Here is a 28,000-nt window from a genome sequence, read left to right as displayed (position 1 = left end):
CGGGGCTGGGACCATTCCCTGGGGAGCCTGGGCAGTGCCCAAACCCCCTCCCTGCATCCCCCAAACCAAAGGGCAATTATTATATAGCACAGTTTAATCAGACCAGGCTCCTCTTCCTAGAAAATGTCTTATTCAGCATCACCATCTTGGTCTCTGGGACAACACATCAAACCACCAGCAACAAACAAAATCTTTTTAGCTTTATTTTTTTTCCCTGTGAAAATGCAGGTCAAAAACATTAACTTCAAGAAATCACAGTTTTATAAAGTGTCATTCATTCCATGCAAGCTCCTCGTTCCAGCACCTTCCCCCACTGCCCATCCCAGAGATCCTCAGCTCCACCTCGCCTCACCAGCAGTGATTTTTCCAGACTTCCGGAAGGAGCTGCACGACAAGAGCCATCTGTGTTTATCACTCCTACTTGTCCTCCCCACCCTGAGCTGGGGTTCTGTCCTAAACACTCGTTATGAAACCTGACAGTTCCAGCCAAATTTGAACAAGGATAATGCAAATCTTCCCCGACTTTCTGCTGTCAGTATTGCCTTCATCTGGAAGCCAGGTTGTCTGTGCCTGTCACAGCAAAGTGACAAGCCAAGGGAAGAGGAAACTGTCCTGGCAGCAGGACAGAGCCAGGGAGAGCTCAGGCTGGCTGGCAGCACAGCCTGGAGATCGTCCCAGAGGAGAACCCCAGCTCAGAGACTGGGAAGGCACCAGTGGTTTGTGGGGCTGCCGAGGTGTCTGGCCCCAGCAGGGACTGTGACACCACATCCCACCCTGAGAGCAGTGAAACAGCCAAGCTTTGGGCTGGGAACCTGCAGCCTCACTTGGGCACTTGTGGTGGCAGCACAACAGGACTGAAAGCTTTGGACAAAACAAAGAGGGTGAATATTGGCTAATGCTGCTGTGAGGGTACCAGGGAGCACAGACATCTCCATGGGCCCTGCAAAGTCATCCTGGGCCTGGGAGGGTTCCCTGCCCTCATGCAGTGGCCTGAGTTCAGGTTAATGCTGCAGCTGCAGAGCCCAGGAGTCCTGCAGACAGTCCTGCTGCTCCAGGGCTCAATCCCAATGTCCAGGCATGGAACTAGATATCAGGACATGGGAGCATCCCCCAGGCAACAGAGGCACAAGGCACAGCCTTTGGGATGGAACCCACAATGCTTTGGGATTGATCCACCACCACAGAAACAACCAACAGTTTTCCTCCTGCCCCCTCAGAGGAAGCTGAGGAAAGGAGCCAGGCATGCACTGAACCTGTGCTTGGGAGCTCCTGGGAGCCCTGGAAGAGGCACTTTGATCCCTCCTGCTCCAGAGCTTAAATTCTTTGTAGTTTATGGCATCTGAAAAAGAAATCGAGCCAACCTTCCCCTTTCCCCTCTCCCTCCTGGAAGACATGTGCATAACGTGTTAATTATTTACTAAAAATCTCTGAATGTGGCATTGTAGATATAATTAGGTGCCTATTTTGGACAAGGTATTAAGTGCTTTAGAACAAAAAGTGCTATAAAAACTATACCCAGAGTGGTGACAGGTTTCATTTTTCTTCGTGAGTTCCACTTTTTTATTACACTACAACTTGATCAGGATGTCACTGTCTGGTGGAGCAAAACCAGCCCATGTTCTGGGAGACCAAAGGGAAAGAGCATCCACCCATTGTTTAAGGCGTGCTGCTCCTCAAAAATGGAGGCTCAGAGCTCAGCTTTTCCCAGCTATTTTCTAAGTGAACTTCCCTTGGGAAGACTGCCAGCATTGCTGCCCTGTTGTGTCTCCCAGACCAGCACGGATCTGGCAGAGCCCACCTTGGCTTTTGGGAGCTGTTTCTCTGCCCAGGCTGGATGCAGAGCCCCTGCTCAGACACAGCCACAGGCACAGGGAGGGACTGTGATTCCCAGGTGTGCCAGGCCTTGGAGCAGCCCTGAACAAGCACACTTGGAGCTCACACCTCCTTGGGAACTGTTCTGGGATGGGGAAGGGTGAACAACACCCACCCACCTGAACTTGACCTGTGAGATTTCAGCATGTTCCAAACATTCACAAATCGGTGAAACAAAAACAGTTCAAAGCTTAAGGCATTCCAGGCCCAGCTGCTCATCCCACTCAGTGAACCCAGTCTGAAGTGAGGGGAGGAGTGGGAAGCCTTGTGAGGCCAGGCTGAGCTCACAGAACTGGGGCACTGGGCTGCACTGGGAGCTGGGTGGGAGATTTTTATAAACTCTGCAGTAAAATTCAGCCCTGTCACAGCTGACAGAGCTCATGTCCCTTACTCCTCCAAGGATGGGACCTGAAATCCCACATCAGAGGTGGGAACAGGATGGAGGAACAACCCCTCCACCCTCCCACCAAGGAATTCTGTACCCTCCTCCTGCTCTGCCTGCCAGGGACACCAGAGAGAGCACCAGCTCCTCCGACACCTGCAGGTGGGAGCTGCAAGCAAAGCTCTTTCTGGGAACCAAGTTCTTTTCTGATTCAAGAAGGAAGCAACTGCGAGGAAGGGTGGGAGGTGAAACCAAGAACCAGCCAGTGACTGCTGTTGATTTTCCCCATGCAAAAGGCTTGAGGTGGAGATGATGCTCCCCAGAGCCTACAGAAACGTTTTTTCCTCCAGCTGGAAGGAAGTCAGCCAGCTCCCCTCGGCACAACCAAGCTCAGCTGCACTGAAGGCACCCAACCTCCTCCTCTGGGCAAGCCCAGCAAAGACCAACCTCACCTCGGAGCAAGAGCAAGAGTTCTCACCCAACCCCCTGCTCTCCTGAAAAGCACAACCTCCTTCCTCTGAAGGAATTTCCACCTACCATTCTCAAGCTCTAACACACCCAAAACAATTCCCATTGTCCTGGGGAATGTCTAAGCTCAGGACATGTCTTGGAAGTGGATCAGAAGAGCCAACAGAAGTGAGGTCCGAGGGCAGTGAGCTGTGATCCTGCTGCAGCACAAACACCAGCCACTGCACTTGGTGCTCCATGGCAGGGGAGGTCAGAAGCTTTTGCAATTCCTTCTTTGCACAGGGTGCAAACAAACCTCCACAGCAGGCAGGGTTTCAGGGCCTGTTCTCCAGCTGGCCGTGCTTGACACGCCAGGCCCAGCTGAGGCTGCAGTCGGGGGCCAGCGTGCACTGCAGCTCGATGCCCGAGTCGGGCACCTCCATGTCGTAGTGCACGGGCTGCCCCTCCTTGGTCACCAGGCTGAACGCGGGCACGGGGATCTGTGGGGCACAACACACACACCTCAGGGCACTTCCAGTCTCCTCCACAACATCCCAGCCCTCCTTCACTTCCCAAGACAAGAACAGCTCCCAGGGAGGGGCTCGTGCTTGGCAGGAACATCCTGAACTCCTCTCATAAGGAAACAGCTCGGAACTGGACTGGGCAGTGCCCACCCTGCTGCCAAAGTGCCTCCCAGAGCTCTGGGCCATGGCTGGGGGGTCCTGAGCTGCACGTTTGGGCATCTGAGCTCCTCTCCAGATATTTTGCTTCGTGATGTCCACAAGAACAGAGTCTAGAGAGAGCCAGCACCACTGGAACATTTTATGGACTGGTGCAACATCTTTTAGAGATGATCCCATTTTACACTCAGATGAGTCACAGTCCCACAGACACTCCAGAGTTTCTTTCAGGAGCAGCCAAAGCAGCCCACAGTGAGGTTCACAGGAGTGTGCCAACATCTCCAAAAGAACAAGCTGGAAGCACCCCAGCCAACCACAGCTCATATCCTGAGCTGATGCTACTGCTCATGATGAAAAAGCTATATAATGATTCTTCAGGGAGAGGGGAAAGAGTTCATAATTCTTTCTCTTTATAGAAAGAGGAGAAGGATTTTTTAAGCTGCAGCATAGGTGCTTTCTAAGATAGAGATCCCTGTGGTCACTCTGACAACTGGCACTGGCTTAAAATTCAGGTTTGGTACTAGGTTTAGGCTGGATATTAGGGAAAATGTCCTCACTGCAAGAGTGGACAAACATTGGAACAGGCTGCCCAGGGCAGTGGTGGAATCAATCACCATCCCTGAAAAGGTTAAAAAAACGAGTAGATGTGGCTCTTGGAAATATGTTTTAGTGTGCCTGATTGGATTTGGTCAAAGGTTGGACTTGCTGATCTTGGAGGTCTTTTCCAAACTTAAAGATTCTGTGATTCAGGAAACATCCTCTGGGATGCACACTCACAACAGCAGCACTGAGGTTCTGCTTCTAAAGGTGTCCTAAGGATCCCTGAACCACTCCTGGGTCTCTCTGCCATTCAGGGGTTATGAGGCTGCAGTAGGGAAAAAATTGTTCCTCAAATGATGTACTGAACTCCAGTCTGTGTCTCACCTGGCTGCTTATCCCCGTGGCAATGTCTCCCACCTTTGTTCTGTGGAAATCCCTGATGTGCAAATTTTCTCCACTTAGCAACTGGATCTGGATTTTCACTCCTGGAATGCACAAGAGATTCTTTAACTTCTGTTGAGCCACAAGGACCTCACAGCCCACAGCAAAACTGACTGAGGAGGCACATACATGGGGAAAAATAAAATTTTTGTCATTAAGGATTTAATTTATGTAGGTCTTTTGCTGTGCATGGAGCTTGCTGCAAACAGCAATGACTCACAGAGCAGAGCTGCATTTAGCAAGAAAGCAGCTGAAGCGATGTATTAATCTGCACAATATGCCCTCAAAATTCTGGGTAGATGCTTGTGGTTATAAAACATTCCTTGCACATAGAAGCTGCATGAAGCAGGGCACACAGGCTCTGTGTGTTCAGAAACTTCCCTGGATTTTACTCTACATCCACCCATCTGTGACTGGGGCAGACTGGGCCTCCTCACAACCCATCTTTAGAGGGTTTGTGCAACTGAAGGACAAAAAGAACTCAAAAACTCCATATCCAGCCCGTCTAGACAGTGAGAAAGTGATTGCTGGCCATGGATCCAGGTATGGAAATGCAGACCCACCGTTGAAGCAGCTGGGAGTGTCCGTGTGCCGGCTGCGGCTCAGCAGGTTGTTCCAGCTGCAGCTCTGCCCCTCTGCCTGGCTGTTCCAGGAATGGATCCCAGAGCTCATGGTGTCCCTCAAGCTGTGAGAAGCCTTCATGGAGTTCTGCAGGAGTAAGCACAACTTTGTTTAAGGATCCTGAAGAAAATGAGCTGGCAGGAGATGAGCATTAAAATAAGGTCAGGAGGAAAAAGGTGGAAATCCAGAGGGATTTTAAGGGTGGGCCTTAGTCAATATTTATGTGCCATCTGGGAAAGGGAATGGATAGCAGTGCAACAGTGTGCAGACATTTATCAGATATTCTCAATAGTTAAATCAATCATGAGCTGAAAAGTTGGATGAGAAAAGAGAGGTTGTACTGACTGGCAGGAGAATTAAGCATCAGTTAAAATATTTGTCACTTACTGGCATTAGAAACATACAGGAAAAACAATTAACTGTACAAAACCAACCATAGACCCTGTGCTGCTGCTGCACTGTTGGGAAGGGTCTGTATTGCAGTCAATCTGACATCAGCAAAGTGGTCTGAACCAGTCAAAAGTCAAGTTAAAGGTATGGGGTAGGTGTTAGTGGGAAAAACCGAGCAGAGTCAGATCCCACGTTGCACACTGTGTGTGTCGACAGCTGAGCTGTGCAGAACTCCCTCAGTCCTCCTCAAAAAGCACTGGAAGACTGAGAAGAGAGATAAAAATAGGACACAAAGCTGCTCCCAATCAGAACTGACTCCTGCAGATGCTAGGATGCACAAATTTGGGACTCAATGTCTTTGAAAACTGTGATTGAAGGGCTTTTGTCCTTCCCTGGTCCAACAAGGCTTACTCAGTGTTCCTCACTGGTGTTCCCTACCTTCTAATCTAATCTAATCCTACCAATCTAATTGAAATTGGTATTTAAATAACTAGGACTATGTATTCATTGATACCAATGGGTTAAAATAAGCTTCTGGAGAATAGATCCATAGACTGGGAGTGAATATCCAAGATTTGGGGCTTTGATTGCCTGTCCTACTCTGCTGGTCTTTCCCTAAACCTCCTACTGGTGGCCATGGCCAGGAAGAAGACCCTGCTTGGTGCAGCTCCTACTGCCATCACTGCTTTCCCAGCTCCCTTCTCCTGCACACACAGGGTTGAGGCTGCTGAGATTTTCCATATCCACACACCTGAAGCTTCTGGTGAGGATGCAGCAAAGGAGAGCCTCTGGAGGAAAGGATCTACAGCAAACCAAAGCACAGCTACAACCTTCAACACCCTACTGGGCATGAGCAAAGCTTTTTTCCCAAGGTGCTCCCCAGCAAACTGAGTGCCAGAAAGCAGCAGCAAAGGTGAGAAATTCCAGATTTCTGCTGGTGACAGCTTCCAGTTTCGCCCAGGGGCCCAGCCAGCCCCCCCATCCATCCCCACTCACCTTCTCACTGGCATCTGACACAAAGGGGCTGTCGATGCTGAGGCATGAAAGCATTTGCTCTTGTTCTTCCAGAGAGTAAGGCTGGGAAAGGCTGTTCAGAAACAGTTCTGCAGCAAAAGGAAGAGAAAGGGAGACATTTCCCGTGATTCCATCCATGCCTCCCTGCTCTGCAATTAATACCCAAAGCTTCTTCAGCAATATTTAATGAAAATTCATCTTGGTGCCAGCAAAACCCAACACACACCTCTGCCATGCAGAGGTCACAGCCAGCACTGTGACACAGGGAAACTGAGCCAAGAGGAGATGGATTGTGCAACAACATGCAAAATAGCACCCCAAATTTACCAGTTCTTGCCCATTATGTCTCCTGTGAGATGTCACTCTAGATCCATCCACATTATCAAGGAAAGGTCAGACTCATGTACTCAGCTCTTACAAGTATCTGGATGTTTGTACTCCCTTATCTGGATACATGTACTTACAAACACTGCAAATATTCCTGATAATATCCAGATATCCCATACACAACCAGCCCTTACAATTCTGCTGAGACCCAAAACCATTTGAGAAAGAAGCTGCCCATCAGCAAGCCCTAAAATTCCTTATTCCTCAGTTTCCTGACACAGTTACAATTCAAACCACTTTCTTCCTAACTGGAAGCTTTCAATTCACCCAAAAAGACTAGAAAATATGGGAGAAAAAAAAGTGAAAGTAGATTTATACTGGGGCAATGGAACTGGACAAATCACTGATTTCCACACTGAATTTACTGCTGGTTTTCAAACTCTGGATTGCTGTTGTAATCAAATTCCTTGGCTGATGGCTGTAGGTTTTCCAATGCCCAGAACGAAACAGCTGCAGTATGATTTTAACTGCACTGCTTTGCTTGACATCTGCCATTCCTTTATTTTTATCCTGGCTTACCTCAATTAAAAAAAAAAAAAAGTTTGAACCTACAATTCCAGATGAAGTTGGAATTCTGATTCTGTTTACATAGTGCAAACAAGCACAAGTCTGAAACAGGCTGTTTTCTAAGAGGTTCCTGCACCTCTCTCAGAAGGTTCCCCCCTGTTCAGGGGGAAGGAAATTCTGTTCTTTCCCTTTGTTGCACTTTTAATTGGTTAAGAACTATTAGTTTTGGTAGTCTGAAGGAAGGTTGAGCAATTTGTGTAACGAGAAAGGAACTGTGAGCAAAATGACATCCAAGCTGAAAACCCAAAAATAACTGTCAACAAACCAAGAGAATGCAGCTGTATTTTTATCCTGCTCTCAAGCAACAACAACAAAAAAAGATGAATTTCTCCCCTAGCCTAGTGCTCACCAATTTCCAGCTGCTGAAGTTCTTGCTCTGAAATGGTTGTGGCTCTTTCCACGTGGCTGCAGGTCTTCAGGGGCAGAGGAGTAGAGGAGAGAGGTGGGGGATCACAGGTCTCAGGTAACTCCTTGCCCTCAGTCCAGTGGGGTCCCTCAACCTCGTCTGTTTGCTCCAGAGATGGAGGTGGTAGCACTGGGCTGGCACAGGAAACTTTGACTGACAGTTTTGGGTCAGAACCAGTCTCAGAAACTGGGCTCACTGTGGGGGACAGGGATGTCTGTGCACTGTTTTCTTTGTTCAAAGAGAAATGTCTCGGCTCTCTGTATTCACCTTTCCAGGGGCTTCTCACACCTCCCACTACAAAAAGCAAAAAAGATACAAACATTATCAAATTAAGCGGAAAAAGAGGTAAAAGTTTTCCTTCGCTGTAAGAATTTTTGAAGTATTTGCTGTAAAATGCCCAGCTTCTTCAAAAGATAAAACCAGATCATCTCCACAAATTCTTGCTTTATTACAGAAGGATTAAGTTGAAATGAATCAGCGATGGTGTCAGGGGCAAAACTGAACCACAAGTATGAGCTACAGCTAAGGATGCAATAAAGCTCTGCTGGCAGTTGTGGGATCCAGGTGCAGCTGACAGGAGCCCAGGCACAGCACCTGAACAAACCCACAGAGAGCTCACCTCCTTCAGCAGAGAAGGAAGAAGAGCATGTGACAGCACACAGGAAATAATATTTTATTTGGGTGACAAACACTTGGCTGCAGGCAAAAGCCATCAACCCAAAATATGCATCAATGCTGTGAAAATGATGACAGTAGAACACACTGGTGCTTCCCAAAGGAACAGCACCAGCAGCTCTCCCAGTGGGAATATGAACGTTCAGTCACATCAGTTACATCAGGACATTTCTACCTTCCTCAAGTGCCACACTGGTCTTAGTTTTGAGCTCTGATGCAGATGCCCTGTGCAGAGGCTCCTTCTCCAGCCCCAGTTTAATAATCTCAGCAGTGAGAGGGTTGCAGGAAGGTGGAATTTCCCTCAGAGGAGGCGGCTCTTTAGCGATCTGTGTAACAAACAGGAAGTGAAAGAAGTTAGACCAGAGAGGCTTCATTTGATTTCAGGAAGGTTCTTCCCACCCCAACAGCATTTCCAACTGAAATGAAAGCATTAAATGAGACCTGAACAGTAATTTTACTACAGCTGAATGGTTAAAAGTCACACCCCAGTCGTGAGCGGGGTAGGAAAGAACAGCCCAAGCAGAGCAGGCACAGGGAAAGCTCAGCTCCCAAAGCAAGGCTGGCATCCTGTCAGATGCCCAGCTGGCTCCCAGCCATCACCCCGAGGCCAGTGCTCCCTGGCCAGCAGTAACAAGCTCTGGCAGCTCACAGAGGCTGGGTCACTCACCTTCAGGCACAGAGGGTGGTTGTAATACTGGGTCCAGGGGTGGCAGCCGTTGAGCATGTGCAGCATCATGCAGCAGCTGCTCCACACGTCCACCTTGGAGTCACAGCGCTTCCCCATCACCACCTCCGGGGCCATGTGGGTCTCTGTGCCAGGCACGTAGTTCCCTAAAAGCATCCAGGAGAAAACTCACTGCAAGCAGGCAAGAGAACTGCTCCAGTGCCACTGGTAGGAGGCCCAAGGCAGAATCCCTCTCTTTTCAGCTTAAGTGAGACTCGTGTCAGCTTCACAGAATGGACTGGTTTGGGTGGGAAGCGACCTTAAAGCTCATCCAGTGCCACCCCTGCCGTGGACAGGGACACCTTCCACTATCCCAGGTTGCTCCAAGCCCCATCCAGCCTGGCCTGGGACACTGCCAGGGACCCAGGGGCAGCCACAGCTTCTCTGGGCAACCTATGCCAGGGCCTCCTCACCCTCACAGGGAAGAACCTCTTCTCAGTATCCCACCTATCCCTGCCGTCTGGCAGTGGGAAGCCATTCCCCCTTGTCCTGTCCTTCCAAGCCATTGTTCCAAGTCTCTCTTGGAACTCTCTTGGAACCCCTTTGGGCACTGGAAGGGGCTCTGAGGTCTCCTCTGAGCCTTCTCTTCTCCAGGCTGAACAATCTGGGCTCTCCCAGTTTTTCTCCATAGCAGAGGGGCTCCACCTTAATCCAAAAAGCAGCACTGTGTGTTTTTAGAAGCTGTTCCCTCTCAGACCCATCCCTTATACACAGAATAGGGATTAAGCTTCCCATTCAAGAAAATCTGGGGGGCAAAACATGAGCTTGACTTTAGAAAATGTACCCTTCTCTTTCAACAGCTGCATGAAGAAGCATGGTTAAGTTGAATTGTGCAAAAAAAAGGAGTTTTGCCTTAGTGGAGGTCAAGATTTCTCCACTATTTAGTGAGGTTACATGACAAGTCAGAGTAGGATTTTAAAGTTTCAGTGTGGTTTCTTGCAGGGACAAAACACCAAATGCAGCATGCTGGCATCATCTCACAAAAACCCTTCCAGCCTGGGAGATAAGAACCATCACCTCCCAAATTTCAGGTCATTTTGGCTTTCAGTGGGATGCCTCACAGTAATACCAATAAATGAGACAATGAAGTAATACCAATGAAGTAATACCAATAAATGAGCAATGCTCAGCCTGGAAAGCGCAGTTTCTTGCAAAGCAGCCACATGTAAATGTTCACAAGAAAGAATGAGTCAGAAGGGCAGTTCTTCAGAAGAGCAGCAGCAAAGCCTCACCTGTGACCAAGCACTTTCCCAGCCCGTCTGGGTGCAGGTGAGCAGAGTGGCCAAAGTCACACAGGAGGGCCCTGCTGCCATCATCTGACAGCAGCACGTTCTCCGCTGCCAACAACAAGAGTTCCATTAGTCTCCTCTGGATTAGGAGATGGGAAAAACACTCAAAAGCACACAGAGCTACAGTTTTTTAAGGCCAAAGGATTTATAATTCCTGTCACTGGCTTAAGCAAGTACAGAGCTGTAATTATATCTTATAAACTACCAATTACCTGCCCTGGAGATTCTTGTAGCCCAGTGGTGGGGCAGCCTGGGCAAGCAGCCTGGCAGAGCCACAGGGTGACAAGAAGAGGTGACAAATATGATATTCCCAGCAGTCTAGAACCAAGGGAAACTCTGATTTCCAACACAGATCTGAAAATCTGGGCAGTAGATCCCATTACTTTAGTAAGTAATCCCATCACTTAATCTCCAAGCAGTTTGCCTCTTCTAAGAAAAGAGCAAGGTACTTCAAACACTTTCCTACCTTTGATATCTCCATGGAGAATGTTTTGAGCATGAAGATACTCCAGACCCTCTAACACCTGGCCCAGGTAGCTGAGGGCTCTGTCCTCTGGCAGGCAGCCACTCTGTTTAATGAGTTGTCCTAATGAGCCACCTAGGAAGGAATCCAAGGAGTCGATGTTAGCTTATCTTTAAATTCTCCCCAGCATCATTAGCATCCCTTGTTGTTTCCATTGAAAAAATGAGATTTTCCAGCTCTGACAGCACTTCTCTTCCACACATGGCTCTGTTCCTTTTGTTTATTCACAGAGTTTTTGCAGCCCACAAAAACAGGCCCTGTTCATATGGTTTGGTGCTTAGTGTCAGTTTATCAGTGTTGCTTTGGAGCAAAAGCAACTGCTCTGTGATCAGAAGAACCATTTCTAGGTGTTACTGACCACCAGCTCATTCTTCACAGCCTGTTTTCCATGGTTCTGGCCAGAAAAAGAGCACCAGGCAATGGAATCATCTAGGTTTGATTGGACAGGTTCCCCTTTTCCAGGACAATGCACCCCACTGGTGTCCTGCAAATCAACAGGAAGCACAAACCAGCCCCAGCCATGTTTTACTGGGAAAAAGAGACACCTTCAAGTGAGGTAGGACTGGGAATTATTCCCCCCACAGCAAGCCTTTTACAGGCATTACACACAGCCATTCCAACCCACTGGGTAATTCACACCAGGAATATTCTGGATGCATTGAGGAATTAACAGATTCATATTGGGGCAGGAGGAAGAAGAAATCAATGTGCACTGGACAGTGCCAGTTGTGCTTCCATGGTGCTGTGTGGGAAGACAGGTTGATAGGACAGTCGAAAAGGCAATCTGTCCTGATGAATTACAGCTGATAATTAATAAATATAATAAAATACAGTACTGATTACTGAGGAGTGGAAACATCTGTGCCTGCCCAATGAGGCTGGGTGTTATAAAAGAGTGGGCTAGCTGGCCACCAGTTACAGTTTGAGTTGGAGCTTGAGACCCAGAGTCTCCTGCAGTTTGGGATGGAGTGTGCTGCCTGTGCTGTGAGGAGGTAAGGGACAGATAAGGTAAGGAGATGTTGTGTGAGGGACAGACAGGGTTAAGTGGCCAGGAAAGGGACAGGTTGGGGTTTAGCCAGTTATGCAGAGAGGAGAGAAGGATTCAGAGCTGTGTGGAGCTGCCTGAGAGCAGTGCTGTCAGAAAGAAATACACTGAAAAGAAGGCATGTAAAATTTTCTAATAAAAGACTGGTGGTGTTGCCAGTCGTGCCCATCTCAACATAACTGCACCAGTGCTGTCCCCTGCTCACCCTCCATCAGCTTCATGAAGATGGTGACCCAGGGGCCCTCCTTGACAGCACCGTACAGGGGCACCACGCTGGGGCTCATCACGGCCGCGCACGTCGTCAGCTCCTCGGCACGGAAATGTTCCACCTGCACCTACAGGAACAGGGAGGCACTGAGCAAATCCTGCCATGGACCCTCACACTACTGTCCCTCTCTGGTGGCTGTGTGACAGCAGAGGCACCAGATGGGTTAACTGGGTTTGATGGTCTTGGAGGGCTTTTCCAAACTTGTGTGACCTTCCCTAACAGAACCAAGGGAGTGCAGCAAGAAGTTGGAACACTCAGGATGATAAACCCTCAATGTTTAAGGGAAGTGAAAATTCATCACAAGAGATGCCAGCTTGCAGTAACTCCAGATAACAGCTGAAGATGGGTACCCTTTAGGAGGAAGGTAATTTCTGTCTCAGTAAAAAGATAGTTTTGACAACTGAACGTGTTCTGCTTTTATAAAAGAGAAGGAAAAAACCCCTGAGGACGGTGCAAAACTTGGCAAAAATTCAACTCCCCCAAAGCAGGAAGGAATACAAAATATGTTCACAAGCAGTGATCTGCATGATCACCCTGTTAGGTGGTGCTCATCCAGCAAATGGTTAAAGAAAAACTATTCTCTAAGTTCAGCCAAACTAAATAAAACAAGAATTTGCTGAAGTCCAGAAGGAAAACATGAGTCATGAAGATTCTGGTGGGAAAAAGATGCATCATGTTTCTTCTCTGTCAGCAATCCAGCTAAAGTTGGTTTTCTTTCATCTCAAGAATTTGGAGAGCAGGTGCTTCCAACACCAAGTCTGGTGCAAAGTGAGGTGGTGCCCTCCTGTCACAGGGAGGCAGCAGGAACTGCAGACAGCTACTCATAGAAAATGAAACAGAGCATAGAGAATGTCCAATTTGCACGTTAGAACTCTCTGCTTTCAGAGTGTGATTTAAGAAGATGCATTTCTGATATAAAGAAGCATCATTTATCCTTCAGTAATTAGGGGGGTAAAATGACATTTTGAAATACTTCAGCTTCTCCTACTTTCATGTTTCCCTTTTCAGCACAACCATCTTCCTTCCTGAAAATATACCCCACAAGGAACAGCTATTTCTCCCAAGACTGTGGATTTGCCAAATGGATAATACATTTAAATAGCTACTAACTGACAGGAAACAGGCTGCTTATGTCACCACAAGATTTCACACCTGAACTGTGAGGATGCAGAACAAGAACTCATTTTCTACATGCTAGAGAGATGTTTATTTCTATAGTTGACAACTGAATGGTCATGAAACGGTTAAATAAATACATACACTGGCTTGTCTTGCCACTTAGATCTTTCCACAGGGAGCATAGCAAGCCTGGGCCCAGTGTAAATGGGGGAAAAATGAACATTTTAAACTGAAAAATGCAAGTTACAATTCTTTTTGCACACAATATTTTTGTACTTGAAGCAAACACTTCCCACATGAAGTTTCTAGTGAAGTAATGTGAGAAACATCAGTTCACAGGGTTGATGAAACTATTCAAGTGTAAGTTCTAATAAAATAGTTTACATTTTCATCATGTCTTTGCATTATCCCTCTGTCTGCATCCCTGAGGCCCCCACAGCAGCCCACAAACCAATGCCTTGATCCAAGTTATATTCCACACACTTCCAACATCCTGTGACAATGGCATATCCTGGAGAACAATAGGTTATAGTGCCAGCTTCTGAAAAAACACATCCTCTGCTGCATCTGGAACAGCAGCACTTCAGAACAATGTGCCAGCGTTGCAGCTGACACTGAGGAGATGAAAGCTGTTTTCAGAACCTGCTGACTGCCTTGGGTTTTTCCTACTTTATTCCTTTTTACAACAGGGAAATAAATACCTGCCATGTAACCATTTACAGCAGACATGGTTTGAGATAAGAATAGTCAGATAACAGACAACCCATGAGGCTGCTGCTCCCCTGCAGTCACTCACAATCATTCAGAAATCTCTACTCTTGCCTCAGCACCCAGGATGCCTTTCAGCACACTTTAAAGCCAAATGAGCTTATTTCTGGCTGCTGAGCTTGGCCCCCGTGCACATACATGTCCTCCATCTGCCTCTCTCTCTGCCATCACCCTGAAGTTTTCCCTTGGACACAAGAGCAGCACTTCAATGTGACTGTTTAGTCAGGACTGTTAGTCCTGACTAAAGAGGACCTGGGAAGAGATTTCTCTCCATATACTGTCTTGCCAGGAACCCCCTTCTCTCACACACAATTACCTTCTTGGCAGCACACTGAAATCCTGTCTGCTTGTCCTCTATCTTGTACACTTCCCCAAAAGAGCCAATGCCCAAGGAACCATGGCACTTGGTCCAGTGAACCTCTTCTCGGTACTCGTAATCCACTGGCTTCAGCTTCTGGAAGGCCAAACAGAAAACAAGATGAAGCAAGGAAAGAGACACTTAAATGCTGAGCTGCACAGACAGAGATCAACATTCTCAGAAGCAGCACAAGGACAGATATCACAGCACCTCTCTAGAAATCCCAGTACAAGATTACTTCTGGACAGGCTTGAGATGAAACCATACAGGATCAACCTACTTGATTTCTGTGGGCTCTGGTGGTTCTAGACAAGTGCACCCCAGTTGTGAAAAAGGCCACCAGGACTTGGATGGCTGTGGAGCTCTATGTTCATCCCTTCTCATGCAAGACATAACTACAAAGCTGAATCCTACATCTAACCCAGATTGCTGTGACTAAATGCAGACACTGTGTGAAAGCTTTTCTTCAGTCAGCAGATGGAGACTGTGCCTTAGGTGGCAGTGTGAACACGTTCAGGCAGGTAGGGGCACCTTAAACTTCACAGACCATACTGACAGGGTCACACTGACCCCAGAGAAGTCCTCCAGGAGGACTTTAAAGTGTTGAGAGAGAACTGAATTCAGAAGAAGTGAATCATGTCGCTAGGGTTCAAATGCATTTCTGTGCCCAGGCCCTGTGCTTGCTGGTCCCAGCAGAGGCACAGACTGGCCTCCTGCACCTCCCCTTCTACCCAGCCCTGGTTTCTGTCACACTCCAGCTCATCCAGAGCCAATAAATATTGAAGCCTGCCTGCAATATTGGGCTCTTCTCCAGCGAACAGAGGACATGGCTGAAGACTGACTAAGCACAGAACCACTGCTCAGAGACAGGCCTGCAGTCTGGTGACTGAGCACAGCACAGAGCCAGCAGTCTGAGACAGGCAGGGCTTTAATTCCTGCAGAAAACAGGAATTTGGCAGCTTCAACCAGATCCAGAACCATTCAGAAATCACAGTTTTAGAAGCAAGCACATGGATGCAGATTATCTGTCTCCCAAAGCCCTGGAGAAACTCAGCCTCCCACACCCCAGAGAGTGGCTCAGATCACCTCATTCAGCAACACGCCTTCATTTTCACTCTCTTCATGGAATTGTTCCTTCAGCTCCAGCCCACCTCCTCTCCACGTCTTGGCCAGGCTGGCTAAATTTTGTGGTTCACCAAAACTCACACTCCCCTTCAAGGCATCTACCAAATATTCTTCCACAGAAAGCTTGTCTGAACTGGTTTGCACAGACTGGTTGATACATTTGGTGAAATTATATTCTAAGTTTAGGCCAGATAAGTGACTGTCTTGATAGTTGAGGTCACCATGGAAGTATGTGTCCAGAGCTTTCTGCTTCATGGCATGGAGAGGATTGTCCACATGTAGGAGATGGGGGGGAAGGATGTTGTAGGGAAAAGGATGGAGAGTCTCAGGCTGGGGAACAGTGTCCCTCTGTTTCCAAACATGATTTAGGCACTGAATAGGGCTGATCAGCTTGTGCAGTTCTGTTTTGTATTGGCTCTTTGGAGAATGGAGTTTGCCCATGGACAAAGAGGCATGGACAGGCTTCTCAAAAGACAGCGGATCATAGCCCAAGTCCTTGTTAAATTCAGGAACCCAGAAACTGTTTCTGTAAAGAGTACTTTGGTGGGATTCATCCTCCTAGAAAATAAAACCAAACAGCTGAGCAGGAACCTCGGTACACACACCAAAATTCACCCAAGAGCTGTTAGGAGTCTGCAGGGACAGTACAAAAGGAAGGATGAAGATTCTCACCTGGACAGGAATTGGGGTGCAGCTCTCCTGTTCTGGAGTTCTTGGACTTCTCCTGCCAGCAGCCACAGGTTGTCCTTTCAGCTTGGATCTTTTCTTGTGCCGTTTCTTCTTGGCCCTGCCCCGGTGCCTCCCTCTCCAGGTGGGTGCCATCCTGCCCTCCGTGGCATGGGCCACATTGTTGGGGATGTGATCGAGGCTGTCCGAGCGGCTGCTGGAAACCAGAACACAGCAGGGCTCTGAGATGGGACAGTGCAAGCACAGCTCAGGTGACACCTCTGACCCACAGAAAGAGAATCAGCAACTCTGCAAACTCAGAGAACTAAAACACAACTTCCTGCCTTCTAATAGGGGTAAGTTCAAGGTCCAGGCACAGCAGCACCTCTATTGTGTGAAAGAAATAGTGGGGTGTGGGAGGAGCAAAACATTACAGTGCCCCAGGGCTTACAAATTCTGGAAGAACAAGACTGAAATGAACAGTCACAGAATGGTTTGGGTTGGAAGGGATCTTAAAGCCCATCCACTGCTACTCCCTGCCACAGCAGGGACACCTTCCACCATCCCAAGTGGCTCCCCGCTCCATTCCAAGCTGGCCTTGGACACTGCCACGGATCCAGGGGCAGCCACAGCTTCTCTGGGCACCCTGTGCCAGGGCCTGCCCACCCTCCCAGGGAACAATTCCTGCCCAATATCCCATCCAGCCCTGCCCTCTGGCAGTGGGAAGCCATTCCCTGTGTCCTGTCACTCCAGCTCCTTTGTCCAAGTCCCTCTCCAGCTTTCTTTTCTGTCTCTTTTTTGAACATAGTGAAGTAGAGGGGATAGCACTGCATGTGTCCAGGCTGATCTGAGACAGTTTGTGGTTGATTTCTAGGGAACACAGAGATGATGTATAAATGCAGTCTAGTTTAAAGAATTATTAAAATTAATAAATGTTTTCATAATATCAATGCCTGCTCTAATTTGAAGGAAAAGAGCTTTACACAGAGAACAGGGATGACTAAGTGCATGTGAATAAAACAGCTTCAAAAAGCCAAAATGTGCTGGCTTGTAAAGCCCAATACTACAACATGATTTCTAAGAATGCACAGATACACACAACACTCCAGCTGGGGTCTGCACAGAGATGACTCTCAAGAGTGATATTTGCCTGCAGTTACTCAGAAAGAGATGGTCACTAAGGTTCCTTTTAACTCAAACCATTCTGTGATTCCATGATTCAATACCAATCATAGCAGTTGGATTTTTTAAATTAAGCTCTAAGAGAAAACAATATTTTGATCTTCAAATGAAGCAATTGCTCCATTGACTTGGAACAGTTCTGATCCATTCCTCTGCCTTTCCTGATCAGTGATGCAGGGCACAGCCACTCTTTCCATCATTTCCTGATACTTTAGTGCTAAAAGATGCCATAAGTAGAGTTCTGGCTGATGGCATCAGCACAGTGCCTTGAGCCTGAACACACAGCTGGTGTGCATCCCACAAAACCCCAGACTCCACACAAACCCCTCAGAAATGGGTCACTTTGCACTTCTTCAGATGGTTCATGGGACCACATTATAAAGCCACTGGGCAGTGTCAAACCACACACCCCACAAGGTGTCTGAAGGCAACAGGCAGCACCTAATTCTGTACCCCAGGCACCCATTTCAGGGCTGCCTGACAGGCCTCCAGTGCATAAGAAAGCTCCAGTATGTGCCCTGACAGGAAGAGATTTTTCATGAAGAACAAGCAGCTCACTCCCAGGTGACTCCAGAAAAGCAATTCCCAGGCCTCCACTTATCCATCACAAGTGTCCCTTTTACCATTTCCAGCTTCTCTGTGTTCACAACTTCTGTTGCTGATGCTCATTAAGCAAAGGTTCTCTCATCCCCTTTTATCCTTCCAAGAAACTGAGCTGTTCCCTTTTCTGAGGACTCCTTCTAGCAGCAGCCCAGGTTTCACACAGCTTTTCAGCAGATGGTGTAACAGTTTCAAAAGCATCAACACAGTTCAGTTTAAAAAGACTGAAAATTTCTCCTTGGATCCTTCTACTTCAAGCCTATGAACCTTAAAAAAATCAGTCATTTCAAAACAAATGTGACCATCCAGAAACAGAGGCAGAAGCCTACAAGGGCAAGTAAATCTGCAGGCATTGACAGTAAGACAATGCAAGGTGTTTCAAGTGGTTTGTGCCTAAACTTGTATTTTTTCCTGATAGGAAGATGTTTTGGGAAAGACACATTCTTACCAGGCCTCAGACTGAAGAGTTAATTCCAACAGGAGTGCTTTTGGAAAAATATTTTAAGTGCAGGGAGCCAGGGTGAATTGGAACAATGACAAGTCAGCAGACACAACAGTCAAGAGGGGTGTTTGCATTAAGAGGTCTCTCACCTGTAACGTTTACTGTGGGCAATAAAGGATCTCTCTGATAAAGTGGGGCTGAACTCCTGACTGTTTTCACCTGTGTGAAAAAAACCAGGATCATCACTTGTCTTAAACCAGGCAAAGTCTCTCCTAGTAACAACTGGACTTAAACAGCTCTAGCACTGTGCTAAATGAGCGATCCAGACAATCACTGCACAATCATGTCACACCACCCACACTACATTCTTCCTCCCCCACAATTAGGAGGCTTCCCAGCTATCTCCTGATCCCCCAGCTCTTTCCCAGATGAAAGCTTTACTTTGGTTTCCTCCTGTTTATCCCCTCTTTTAAACACCTTTCAGAAGTCAGCTAAGAACAGGTGACCCACAGGACCCAGATCTGGTGGAGGTGCACGGGCCTCATGCTGGTCTGTTATTTATGCTTTATTCAGTGGATGCTGCCACATTATTAGGAGATTTCATGAGCTTCCTAAATAGAGTCTGGGATGTGTCATCAGCTCCACCCCACTTGGGATTACAAATAGATGTGGTCTCAGCTCTCCAGGAGTGCCGAGGGAGTGAAATCTCATCTCTCTTTACACATTCCTTTTTCTCAATGAAGCGCAGCCCGCCCTGCTACTCACATTCTGCTTGGGCAATAATAGAAATTGATGCACAGCCTCCTTCTGTTTCTTCTTTTGCTGTTCCTTTGGTGATTACATCATTCAGGATTTTCCACTGACTGTGAAAGATGACCTTCTTTGAATCTTCTACTTTGCAAACGCTGCTCTGTTTTTCACCCACTGTCTCCTTCAGCCCCTCAGCAGCCGTGAGCTCCTTTTTGTGCTTGATGGCTGGATCAGGAGCTCCTTGGCATGCAATTCCCATCACTGCCATCTCCCAGCTTCAGAGAGACACTGAGCAAGAACAGAAAAACAAAACACTTGTCAAAATATCTCACACACAGCAGCAACTTCAAGTTCACGAGAAACAGGAGGCTTCTAAAGGTATCAGATTAATAAATAATTCAAATCAAGCTCCTGCCCATGTTCTGAGCTGGAGAATAACCCTGGAGTGCCAGTCCTCCAATTCTGACTTGGACCACTGAAGATCTCAATATTCAACAGTCTCATGACTGAAAATATACAACCACATGGGTTTTGGAGAAATTTAATTCTTGGTATATTCTCTTAAATATAAATAGTGAAACCAAGGAGAAGAAGGAACTCCCATATCACCAAACAGGAAGAATATTCATCCCCAAAAAAAGGGAAAAAGGGAAGACAAAGTTCTCCTAGAGTGCACCTGGGGGAAATTACACCGTGCTCTCACACCACATGAACGGCCATAAACCCAGCTAATTCCCTTTTTTCCTGTGTTCAGTCATCCTCAAAACCATTCCTCATTCTCCCTCAACAAAGCCAGGCTCGACAGCCAAACCTGCCCATCCACAGAGCCTCCCTCACTCCCTTCCTTCCTCTACATCACCAACAACTTCTGCAATCCTTGCTGAAGCCCAGCAGAACTGGAGCTCTCACAGAGTGCAGGATCCCTGGAAGTTGGTGTTGGATAGAGGACAGTGATGGAACAGATCCCTCTGCCTGAGAGCTGGAGGGGATCAGCACAGGCTGTGAGCTGACCAGGAACACAAATGGAGCTCCAAACAAGTCCCAGCACAGGCCAAACCTTGGCCAATTGGCAGCACAGGGGATGGAAAGGGAGAAGCATAAACCAGCAGGGAAGCAAAGCACTGAGGGACAGGATGGGGATAGCCAGGAGTGAAAAGCAGCAATGTGGGGAGTGAGGAGTTCCCCACAGCACAAACCCTTGGGGAATACAGCTTTGGTGCAGCCTCTGATCCCCTCATCTTGGATTCTGGAGAAGTTAAACCAGTTGTTTCTTTATAAACCAGAACATGCTCTGTTGCCCCTTAAGTGCAGAGATCCCTTCCTTGTGCCAGTCCTCCCACACCACAAATGTAAAACCTTAAAATGAACATTTTCACCCTCAAACAACCCATGGAAGTTCAGAAACCTTGGGCAAGGTATATGGGTGATAAGTACCACAAACCCAGCATAGGACAAGGAGGGTCGTTTTAACAGAGGCCAGGAAAACAGATATCAGCACCATTACAGGAGCACACCTTGAAGCTCATCAGCTTCAATCTGCACAAATCTTTCTTCTTTTTTTTTTCCTTTTCCTTTCTTTTTTTCCTTTTTTCCCCACCTCGAGCTGCTGCCTGAGGCAACAGGACTTTTACTCCAGCAGGCTTCTGGCAACTGATATGAATCAGAAAAATGACAAAATGAGTGGGTGCTTCATGCCTGAAGGACCACCAAGGAAAAGGGGAAGCATTTGGGAGCCAAGTGCATGAACCTTGGTGCTGTGAGTCACCTAACAACCTGGCAGGTATACAAGGAAAGTCAACAATGACCACATTCAGTGGCCAAACAGAGAACAGCTGCTGTGCAAAAGAAGTGCTGATGACAGTACCCCACTCATTACAGCCGTCCCCGCTCCCTCTCCTCTACAGAAATTATGTCAATTCTCAGTGCTGTAAAATAATCCCTTGGAGCAGCAGGAGCAGAGCCTGCCAGATGACTAACCCAGCCACCAGTGACCAAACTGACAAGTTCAGAGTTATTTTTATCCTCACTCTCTCCTGACTTGCATTAACTCTGTCTCTCCTTGCCCTCCCCTCACCTTCAAGGTCCTTCAGCGCAAACCAATCTCCATCACCAAAAATACATAATTCTGCAAGTCCCTCCTTGGCTGAGTCAAAGGAGAACAAAGAGAGGGGAGAAACAAAACTGCAAATCCTTGTCGCTCTCAGAAATGGCAAAGAATAACAAGGAAACATAACTGAGATTAAAGTCAACAAAGTTCTGCCTCACTTGCAGACTCAAAGAGACCGAGGCAGCAGTTGTGAGCAACGGCCTCGACCCGGGCACAGCTCAGGCAGTTTAATGTGTGACTCAGGTCTGTGGGGCTGTGCAGGACCAGAGCCTGCATGCCCAGCCTGCTTTAACTGCTGCTGCACAATTTTCAGTCCTTGGAAAAGTCAAATGCCAACTATTTTAATGGTGTATACAGCAAAGCATGGCGGGCAAAAGCTTGATTAAAAATAAGCAACCAGAACTTTTTAAAAAGAGTTGTTGAAGTATAACTTCTGCCTGGAGAAAAGGAGACTCAGGGAGACTTTTATTGTCCTCTACAGCTCCCTGACAGGAGGTTGAAACCAGTTGAGGGTCAGGCTCTGCTCCCAGGAAACAAGAGACAGGACAAGAAGAAACAGCCTCAAGTTGTGTCAGGTGAGGTTCAAGTTGGATATTGGGAAAATTTCTTCACTAAAAGGGTGGTCAGGCATTGGAATGGGCTGCCCAGGGCAGTGGTTGAGTCCCCATCCCTGGAGGTGTTCAAAAACCTCTACAAAACCCAAGCAGACACGGCACTTCATGATACATCTTAGTGGGCATGGTGGGATTTGGCCGAAGGTTGGACTGAATGACCTTGGAGGTCTTTTCCAACCTCAGTGATTCTGTGATTTAGAAGTGAACAGGCCTGACTCATCCCTGTGCACGTGGAGGGAGCAAAGAGAGGTGCAAAGAGCTCCTGAGTCCCATTAATTCAGATTCAGGCACTCGGTCTCTGCCCAGAGCCACCCCACAGCCCTTCTCAGGGAGCTCCAGATAAAAGGGAGCCTGGGGAGCAGCAAATGGGTACCTGAGGAGCCACAGGAAGCCCAGTAAGAGCAGGATTTACCCACGTGAGACTCTGGAGCTGTGGTTCCCCTGCCTGTTTACATGCTCTAGGATGAGCACAGCTTCCTGTGCAGACACAGGCACAGACGAGCAGCACGAGGAGCTTCATGTTCCTGAGCTGGAGGGTGCTTGTGTCCTACCCAGAGCTGCTTCTCTGGCTTTCAAAACCTCCTCTCCCTCAGCCACCTCACTTAGATACAGCTGGCATTCTTGATTTCCATATCCCAGACTTTCTTCCTTCTGTGGACATGTGATGGGCTCGTTATTTTCAAGGCAGAAAGAGGAAGTCAGGTAATGATGCAGGAGATAAGAGTGGATACTGCACTCCTAACCTACAACGGGCTTTTGACACCAGCTTAAAGCCTGTTTGCTCCTTATCTTGACCAAGGGTTTTCTCACCTTGGGTTAACTAATATTAGTTCCCACTGCTGTAAAACAGAAAGTGTGTTTTTACAGAATGAAAGCCAAACAGTCTCAGTTGTGCTGTGAAGGCACCGCTCCGATGGAAACTCCTCCCTCAGCTAACGTGTGGGAGAAACTAAAATACCAGATAAAGTCACCTGAGACTTGAACGGAGTCAGAATTAACGACATACTCAAACATTATTAATGTAAGAGAGAACCACGTGCTTTCTGCTCCTTTAAAACCTCCTCCCCTCTTCTCTAAACAAGTCTCTCTTCAACTCTTCCATCTGAACTGGAAGATGTTCGGAGCAGGGACCTTAAAAAAGCATTTCTGTGTTTCATGAAATCATTGTGAGAGAAACTCAGAGCTGGACAAGAGCCATGCAAACACCTTTCCAGGACTGCACCACTCCACAGCACACCATCGTATGGGATTTGCCTAGCTCCAATCCCCCTGGACAATGGCTTTTGGGAGAATTTAATCTAATGCTTTGTGGACCATCCCATACATTTGGTCAAAAAAGGCCTGGGAAAGACTTTTAAAATATATGTAAAACTTCCTAAGTCAACTTCACAAAATGGAGATTTCTTCTCATTTGAGTGTACCCATTCAGCAGCAGTTTCACACTGATATTTAGTTTGAAAGAAGAAGATAAAAAATTATGTTGTCTCAGCGAGGTTTCCCACTTCCTTATGGAGAGGAGTTCTGTGCACAGAGCACTAACTCAGGTTGCCTTTGCAGCTGCTGCTGATTTGATCAAACACAAGGAGCATTTTTAGCCATGTTGCTTTGCTGACCACCACAACAAAGCAACAGCTGGGAAGAGCCAGGAATTCCTGCATCACTAGAGCAGGGAATGTCAGCTGAGAAGAACACCACACACCTATTGGGGACCTTCCAGTCCCAACAGCTGTCAGTGAATATGGCAGAAAGTGGCAAGTATGCAGCCAAAAAACCTAAACAGGGTATTAGCTGCAAAATCCTTGTACACAGCCATCAATTCTTAACAAGGAAGAGGGAAAAAAATAGATTATACTTGTTGCATAGATGGATCACATTAAAAATCTGGTTTGGGGCCAAAGGCATGTATGTATACATATATACTTTATATACACATAGGTATTTATGGAAGGATTCAAGGCCAGTTTGGACAGGGCTTGGTGTAACCTGGAGTAGTGGGAGGTGTCTATGTCCATGGCAGGGGGTGAACCTGGATGAAGTCTAAGGTCCCTTCAAACCCAAACCATTCCATAATTGTTTGTACAACTCCTTCAGACCCTGGGCACCAGTGCCCTCCATCCCTGCCTGGATGCCACCATGGGCTCCCTTGGCTGCCCACGTTTCAGATGGAACTGAAATTCAGACAGTTCCGGTTTTGGCCCAGGCAGTTTAAGGCCTGTTACTGCAGCCCAGACCTGGGGTGGAGATTTAAACTGCTCAGAGCTGTCAGCAGGACAAGTTTCAGTTTGTGTCAGAAGGGACTTAAAAAAATCTAGTTGTAGCACTCAACAGCCCCCCAGCCTCAAAAGACACTTTATGCTGCTTTAAGTGAACTCGTCTAAGGGGGAAAAAAAAAAAAAAAAGAAAGAGACTTCCCTTGTGTATCTAAGAGCTCCAAAGTGAAAATAAATAGAATGCCTGACTGATTAAAATCCTGGTGAGTCAGAGCAGCAGTTGCTATTCCAGGGAGCTCTCAGCCTTCACCTCCCCTTCAATAACCACTATGACCCATCCAGCCATTCCAGGGGCTCCTGCACAATCCCCTCTGGTCCCTCTCGTGTGTATCCACAGATTTACCTGAGGAGCACCAGGGAGAGCTAAAAACCTCCTCCCAAAGCACCACAAACTCCCTGCTTGAACACTGCACTATCAGCCCTATGTACGAGCACGTCATGTTACAAACGATAGGCAGTGTGTGTAAACATGTTCTTTAAAGTGGTTTGATAGTAAATACTCCCAAATCCTGTTTCAGCCACTGGTGTTGCTTACTGTAAACATCAGGATAATGAGCCTCAGTTGGTTTTTTTTAGTTGCCAGACATTAAGATACTGCAATAGTTTGGTTACAAAATCTGCAGGGAAATATTTGACTGGGTTTAATTATCAGCAGATTTCTAAAAGCACCCAAACACACCTTTATCCTCATTTCCTCGAGGACAGCCCGAGCACAGCTCACTCCTGACCAATTCTTTTCATCTTGCTGAATAAAGATATGAACATCACCACTTGCCCAGAGTTTACAAGCACCAGCACAAGTCCACTCACTCAAAGAATGGCTAGTTTTCCCCAACCCCTTTGCAAACAAGGAGATCAGAAATAATCAGAAAGAACTTCAGCCTGACAAGGATTCACTTCCCAGCTGCTCTCACACAGCTCTCAGGCCACTGCTTAACAACATGCAGGCTTTGACCACCCACTTGTGAAGTTATTTCCTAAACTACAACAAAATGATACAATAAAGCACCTCAAGGGACAACTTCCAACTACCCCCACAGACACACCTGAAAATCAATTCTGTCCAAGCAGGTGGAGTCAGGCTGTCACTTTACACTGCTTCACAGTTTTACATTTCAATCATATTTATCAAGTATTATATTTAAATTTATGGGGATGTAGTAAGGCTGGGATGCCAGGCAAAATCAACCCAAAAGTTTAGCACAGATAGAAGCAGTTCTACATGATCTTCATTTATGATTGGTCCTGCCAATTCAGTTGTGATGATTTCATACTATAAAGTCAAAATATGAAGTGATTGGGATGATTTCTAACTGTCCAGCCTGAGCAGACTCTCATGAGATGAACTCTCACATGAACTGTGGAACTGAACTGTCTTTGGGCAAGACAAGGTCCATGCTCATCAGGGAGGGCCCTGATCACCACACCGTGGTCAGCAAAGCCCATTCTCCTACAAATGTAATTCCCACGTGTCTGTCCCTCCATGCATCCTCATCTCCCTCTCGCAGCTTCTCCAGACCCTTCCCTAACTCAGGGCTCTTTTACTCCCAGCCAGCTGCTCATCTCAGAACCTGGAAATCTTTGTCCTCCAGGTCTCAATCCCTCTGTCTCCACCAACACATCTGACACTTGCCAGTAAAGTTCAAAAGTCACAGAAGGAAAGCTGATTTATGGCCTCTTTGCCTCCATCATTTTGGCAATTATAATAATAATTCAGCACCTCATCACTGCTACAAGAGCTCAGCTCTACCCCTCCCATTTAGCACAGAAAGAAGACTCAGGACAGACTCATTAACTTCAAGTTCATTAACTCCGGTGGTGTTGGATCAGGTCCCACAAACCCTTTAGGTTTTCAGTTATGTTTGTTTGTTATGCTGCTTCACAGCACTCTACAAGATTCAGTCTCTTAATACAGTTAAAATTTAATAGTTAATAGCAAGTGACTCATTCCCAAGGAATCCGGTGGCCGTGCCAATAACAGATTTCAACTGAGGTAAAATGCAATAAAGCAGCTCACTACAGACACACTCAATTCAACTATTCTTATCACTAATGTCACAGCACAGAAGCGCGAGTTATTACTCATAAAAGCGTTTAGAAAGCCAGTCGAAAAAGAAATTCAGACTTTGTTTATAGGTGCTGGTTTCAGACTGCTGTGTCCTACATGCGTGGAGCACTCAACACATGTTTCTAATGTAACCAGTTAAAGCTGACAGGAAGCATCTGAAATCAACCACAGCAGCAAATTATTAATCAGCAAAGAAACATTTTAACCTTTTGCCAGAAAAAGAAATTAAAAAAAAAAAAAAATTAGGCCTTTAGTTGTGTCAAAGAGACGCGCAGAGTGAAAAGGACCAGGTGGTTCAGGTGAATTAAGGTCTGGCTCGGTTGTGTTGTGACGAGCTGAGATCATCCCTGCCTCCTTCTCCTCTCCAGGGTAAGGAATTAGCGAAGTTCCTGCACCGGGAACCCGAGGAACCGGGAGCTCAGGGAATGGAGGGGCACCAGGAGATCTGACAGCCCAGGGCACCGGGAGCCGCGGACTCGAGAAGGCGCCGGGCAGCGCAGTGACATCCACTCTCCGCACGCACACACACACACAGCGCTGCGGCGGGGCACACAGAGTCCAGCAGCCGCTCGGAGCCCCCCGGCTGGGCCGGGGCTCCTCACACGCTGCTCCCGCCGGCAGCCGCGGAAGCTCCGCCAGGCCCTACCGGGCAGATGCACCCCACGTCTCCCAGACCGAACGCCGCACCCCAGACCCGGATCTCGCCTCCGCGGCGGTGGCCGGGCCCGCACCTACCGCTCCGGCACGGCTCGGCTCAGCCCGGCTCAGCCCGGTCCGGTTCTGCTCAGCTCGCCCGGCACAGCCCGGCGCGGCCCCTCAGGCCTCCTCGGCAGCTCCCGCTCACTGACAGGCGGTGCCCAGCGGCGGTCCCGCCCTCTGTCTCCGTACAGCCAATCACCACCCCGTCTCGCCCCATGGCCACGCCCTCCCTCCAGCCGTGACCAATCACCGCGCACTCCTTGCCCCGGCCCTGTCCCCCGGCGCGGCCCCGGCCAGCCCGGTTTCCCAGAAGTGGGCGGGGCTTTCTGCCAAGTAGACCCCGCCCCGAGGCCGCTCCGGGCGCCGTCTCGCTGCGCATGCGCGTTCAGCCACGGGGGCGGGATTGGGAGCGGCCGCCGGTCCGCTCACTATCGCCCGCCATGTTGGCTGCGACTCTGGCCGGTCCTGGGCGTCGGCGGGTCCCTCGGTTCCTTCGGGCAGGGGGCGAGAGGCGTGTTGAGGCCATCTCGGAGCCCCCTTGGAGGTACCTCGGTGCCACAGTAGCGCGTTTTCCCTGTCAACAGCCGCTCCAGAGACTCGCCCATTACATTGCCGTTGCCTCCGGAAGCTGAGACTTTCTAGTGATTTTATTTTTTTCCCCTAGTCTAAGGTTCCGTCGCCCTTTCCCTGTGAAATGGCAAGGGAAGTGCCACAGGAGTGTGTCCCCGCATGCCCGCGCTCCTCCCGGCTATGGGGAGTGGGAGGCGTCAGTCTTGCTGTGGGGAAATTTTCTAGTAGTATAAGTTTATGATAACTTAACTCCGATCTCCCCGGCAAGCGACACTTTATTATTCGGGTTATACTTTGCCCAAGTACGGTTATGTTTTGCTTCGACACTAAAGGAAGGGGTGGGTGTGGGTGACTCGGTCCTTGACTCAGTGAGATGGGGGAGCCATGGGAA

The 28,000-nt window shown here is 47.9% G+C and overlaps 1 protein-coding gene across 4 annotated transcripts; it reads right to left on the bottom strand.

Moving 5' to 3' along the window:
• Nucleotides 1–179: 179 nt before the first annotated feature.
• Nucleotides 180–27,194, bottom strand: MAP3K14 (mitogen-activated protein kinase kinase kinase 14). 4 transcript variants are annotated; one of them, XM_014884814.2, is made up of 16 exons: nucleotides 27,076–27,194; nucleotides 19,297–19,569; nucleotides 18,681–18,750; nucleotides 16,314–16,524; nucleotides 15,603–16,199; nucleotides 14,475–14,612; nucleotides 12,209–12,338; nucleotides 10,902–11,033; nucleotides 10,379–10,483; nucleotides 9,090–9,253; nucleotides 8,598–8,748; nucleotides 7,691–8,041; nucleotides 6,370–6,476; nucleotides 4,926–5,070; nucleotides 4,306–4,406; nucleotides 180–3,201 (listed from the first exon to the last, which is right to left on the bottom strand). In XM_014884814.2, the coding sequence occupies exons 2-16, from the start codon at nucleotides 19,547–19,549 to the stop codon at nucleotides 3,037–3,039; spliced, it is 2,820 nt and encodes a 939-aa protein (XP_014740300.1). In that variant the 5' UTR covers nucleotides 19,550–19,569; nucleotides 27,076–27,194; the 3' UTR covers nucleotides 180–3,036. The 4 variants fall into 4 exon arrangements, with proteins under 4 accessions (XP_014740300.1, XP_014740301.1, XP_088035908.1 ...); XM_014884815.2 differs by having other exon boundaries at nucleotides 16,314–16,521; XM_088179782.1 differs by having other exon boundaries at nucleotides 27,072–27,170.
• Between the last annotated feature and the right edge of the window lie 806 nt (nucleotides 27,195–28,000).

Source organism: Sturnus vulgaris, chromosome 27 (assembly GCF_052056855.1).
Source record: "Sturnus vulgaris isolate bStuVul1 chromosome 27, bStuVul1.hap1, whole genome shotgun sequence".
In the NCBI taxonomy this organism is placed as follows: domain Eukaryota; kingdom Metazoa; phylum Chordata; class Aves; order Passeriformes; family Sturnidae; genus Sturnus; species Sturnus vulgaris.
Note: the sequence above shows the minus strand (reverse complement) of the source record. Positions and strands in the feature narration are given on the sequence as shown.